At 43.6% G+C, this 4,014-nt stretch overlaps 1 protein-coding gene across 1 annotated transcript; it reads left to right on the top strand.

Annotated features, from left to right (window-relative positions):
* Positions 1-1,237: 1,237 nt before the first annotated feature.
* On the top strand, positions 1,238-3,026 carry LOC115672100 (uncharacterized). Its single transcript, XM_030593868.2, has 2 exons — positions 1,238-1,685; positions 1,971-3,026. Exons 1-2 carry the CDS (start codon positions 1,366-1,368, stop codon positions 2,821-2,823), a joined length of 1,173 nt encoding a protein of 390 aa, XP_030449728.1. The 5' UTR covers positions 1,238-1,365; the 3' UTR covers positions 2,824-3,026.
* The last annotated feature ends 988 nt before the right edge of the window (positions 3,027-4,014 follow it).

The raw sequence follows: 4,014 nt of genomic DNA, 5'->3' as shown, positions 1-4,014 counted from the left end.
AAAAAATCTGAAGAAACATCTTTTTTTTTGTTACGAGGATCTCAGCATCTCCGTAAAATGAAAGAAAGGGAATCATTTCAAGTTTTGCCTTAATGTTATGTCAGATATGTAATTAAATCTCAAACATTTAATTTACGCAATTGAATATATTAACTTGCATTATTTATGTGACTACATTATTTCATCATTAATATACTTAGTCACACTAATTTGGCTACTCACATGAAAACTTATAATCCTGGTTGTCAGTGTTTTCTCGAAAAATGACCACTTGTAAAGAATATAACACAGAATTGGTAGGCCCATATTTGTTAATATTTCGATGAAAAATATTAGAAGAAAGCGAAATTGATAGAATAGTTGAATTTTCCTCCTTCTTGTACTAATTTTCTTTTTCCTTTTAAATTAATGGCGTCTTCAACTGTCGATCAGGATTGACATGGCCACGGTTCGGAATCGGCGGTTCCGGGCTGGTTCCGGTTCCGGCCTCGTTCGGAACTAGTCGGTAAAAATTAAAAAAATAAATTATGAAATAAAAAAATAATGATTTATCAAATTATGAAATAATGAATTATTCAATATAAAATGTAATCAAAATGTACATTGTAATCAAATTTGGGGAAAAAAAAGAGTTTCTCCACTTATCTGCAAATTTTTTTTTTTTGGAACCGGGCCCGGAACCGGGCCCATAGGCCACGGGCCGGTTCCGGTTCCAAACCGCAGGCCCGGTCAACGGGCCGGTCCCGGATTTGACCCGGGCCGGTTCCGGGCTGAAACCGGCCCGTGGCCATGTCTAGATCAGGATCAGCAATGGTTACTGAACTGCTTGTCCAAGACTTTGGACCGGTGAAATTCAGTAGAGAACAGAGATTTTTCCTACGGGCTATCGTGGCATTCGTTCCTTCGCATGCAAAGACAAAAACGCCATGAACAAATCCATCGAAATTGAGAACCACGCAAGCGCACCATGGAAGATTCAAGGACCACCGAGGAATAAGAACAGGAGCCCAGTCGAAGAAGACGAGTCAGCACGTCACGATATGATATTACATCCTAATAAAAATATCTACCCTCATCTCATGGTTCGCTTGCTTGCCTGCTGGCCAAAACATCCAGTCAATTTCGCGGGGTCAACCGAGTTGATCACGATGGCCCACGTATCCGAGAAAGAAATTTCTGCCCACTTTCCGTCGTGATAAAAGACAACCGCTTTGATTATTGACATTGCAACCCCACCTTCCACCTTCTCATAAATGGGGGGCATTACTTCAAGGAACTAATGTTTCTCACACAAATGAACAAATCTTCGATATTTCAAGACTACGTACTGAAATACTGAAGTTCTTTCTTTCTCTTTTAGGGAAGATGTACGTGACGCGGCCTCTGTCCATGTACCGGAAGCATCCCGAGGCCCTCTCGGAGGCTCCACCGGCAGGGGTGGGCTCTGGATACCTGGTCATCCAGGACGAGGAAGCCCAGAACTTCTGCTGCTTCGGGCTGTGCAAGGACAGCCAGCTCTACGACTTCCCCTTCCCTCAGAACAAGGACCTCACCGTCCGGTACACGGAGAGCGATGGCAACACGAGCACGGTCTACAACGATGAGGTGTTCATGATCCCAGTCGTCGGCCAGCCCTTGTCCTCCAATCAGTACTATGCGATTCGGCGTCGCGGGAAGCATAAAGGGTACGATCGTCCTAAGTACTTTGAATGGTTTCACTTCCTGTCTGTTCTTGAATTAGGTAATGAATATGTTGATATTTATAAATAGGACAGTGGAATATTGGATGGATGATGAGGGGGTGTGAAAAATCTTTGCAAGAACTCGCTTTTGTTGCAATAGTTGAAGTTACGTCTTATCACGTCACTTAGCAAATAGGTTTTTGTAAAAGTTTAGCTGCTTATTGCCCGATTTATGTTCATGGCATTTCTCAGAAAGTCTAAATCATTCTATCTTGAATGGCCGTGTAGGGAAGCGCATGCTAATTCGACCGAAGAAGACAAAGGCACCTGCTTGTGCTTCCGATACGTTCGAGACAAGAAACCGAGCCCTTTGGATCCCGACGACATACACCAGCAGTTCGTGATCTACCGGCGTGAGATTATGTGCGGGTTTGGTGGCTTCCACGCGAAATCCGTTGCCCCGGATGGGTACCCTCCGAGATTCCTGAAGAGGAAAGGCTGGACCCTCCATGGCAAAACGCCCAGGAACTTCTTCCTGGATGACGATGCGCCAGGAGTCAACGACTCTCAGAGGTCAAAGCTCCCGAGCCTTGACTTCTCGATCGACAGGAAGAACTCAGACCCGGTGGTGGTGGGGAAGTGGTACTGCCCGTTCATGTTCATCAAGGATGGAGAGGTCGGGGACCAGATCAAGACGTCGGCGTTCTACGAGATGACGCTGCAACAGAGGTGGGAACAGGTCCATGCCTGTGAGAATTATGCCAGTGAAGGCAAAGCTGTGGAAGTGGATGTGCTTGTTCAGAAGGAGGCCATCGCAGTGTTCGGTGAGGAACCTGGGGAGGGCAATGTGAGTGATGGAGTGATGTGGTTTAGGAGTAGGACTAGAGTGATAGGACTGAGCATGTTGATTGTGGAGAGGATGAGGTGGGAGGAAGAGAGAGTGGGTTGGGTGAAAGAGGGAGAGAAGAGAGTAAAGGTGAAGAGAGTGGAGGAGTTCATCAAGAGCGAGTTGAGCCATGGTTGGAAGAGGTTTGGTTTTTATGTGTTGGTGGAGAGTTTTGTGCTGAAGAGAATGGATGGGACTTTGGTGTTGGCTTATGACTTCAAGCACACTCACCAAGTGAGGAGCAAATGGGAGTGACAGATTTCCTCATCTATGTTCTGTTTTTTGTGGGTTTAATCTTGCTATTTCTGACTGGTGTCCATTAGAGCCCAGCTAAGTTCTTTTGCTAGTCATGTTTGATTTGTACTTGTTCCTTAGTGTTGTTCATTCGTCTGTGCTGTAAAATACGTTGTTGTAACTATTCCTACGGATATAAAGCAAGAAGGGAGGATTTTTGTATTGGCTTTGAGTCTTCGATGTTGTCCATATCCATCCATGAAGAATAGTCAATGAAGAAATTTAAGTAAGAAGAAGTAAATGTAAGAATTTTAGGTTAGACCGTGACAAGATAAGGGGTTAGTTGAATTTCAAGTCCGCTTTCTTGGAAGGCAAAAGGTCCGGGCATTGCGTCTGAAGATCATATGCAATCTACTTGAAATTGTTGCACGTACTTCTTCTTCTTCTTGTTTATTTATATTCCAGGAGCACAGGCATGGAACCTGGCTATATGGAGGCCTTTGCAACATCGTGCAACCAGCATGAACCGATTAAGTTCGGATGCTTGACCTATGCAGATAATCCTAGCACAGAGCAGTTTGCACGCAGTTGATAGGATTCAAAGGGGGATTTCTAATTTTTAAGTAAAAATCCTTCAACTCTCCAACCAACTGCATCGACTGTGCCACATAAAATGGTTGTTGTGTACGTCAACGATTTACGGCCAAAATTGGCTTGAAAAACTAAATTAGCAAATTTTCAAATGGTTTAAAACTTAATTAACAAATTGTCGAAAGGTTTAGGACTAAATTGGCACAATTGTTCGACGAAAAAAAATTGACACAATTGAAAATTTTAGGACTGAATTAGTCACCGTACAATAGATTTAGGATTTTTTGGAGAATTTTCCCGACAAGTTTGCAAGGGATATGGACATGGAGGTTGAGTAATTGTGCCCTTGAAGACCTTTCCCTCCCCCTTTAATACTCGAGACTTAACCATGCCGAGGACCGCCAAATATGTATATATAAAAAAGTGCCCTTGGGACTAGCTACACGTGTGCTTCAGCCAAGCGACCATTGACATGCCTTGGATAAGCTTGGGGTCTTGACCCTTTGCTCGTAGCATGGAAATGAAATGATATGGAGCTATTCTCAATTACAGTTAGATAGAGACGAGAAATGCAAATTCCGCTCTGCCTCTTTACAGGCATGTTGATTGATTATTATGAGA

Source organism: Syzygium oleosum, unplaced genomic scaffold (assembly GCF_021117445.2).
Source record: "Syzygium oleosum isolate NSW1041296 unplaced genomic scaffold, Sole_v2.1 Sole_v2.03, whole genome shotgun sequence".
Lineage (NCBI taxonomy): Eukaryota > Viridiplantae > Streptophyta > Magnoliopsida > Myrtales > Myrtaceae > Syzygium > Syzygium oleosum.
This window is presented reverse-complemented; position numbering and strand designations above follow the sequence as displayed.

What these genes read in the sequence shown, in the direction of transcription:
- LOC115672100 (XM_030593868.2), top strand. Translation starts at nt 1,366, where the DNA reads ATGTACGTGACGCGGCCTCTGTCCATGTACCGGAAGCATCCCGAGGCC. An exon ending in CGTCGCGGGAAGCATAAAGG is followed by an intron (nt 1,686 to 1,970) that starts GTACGATCGTCC and finishes ATGGCCGTGTAG; the next exon opens with GGAAGCGCATGCTAATTCGA.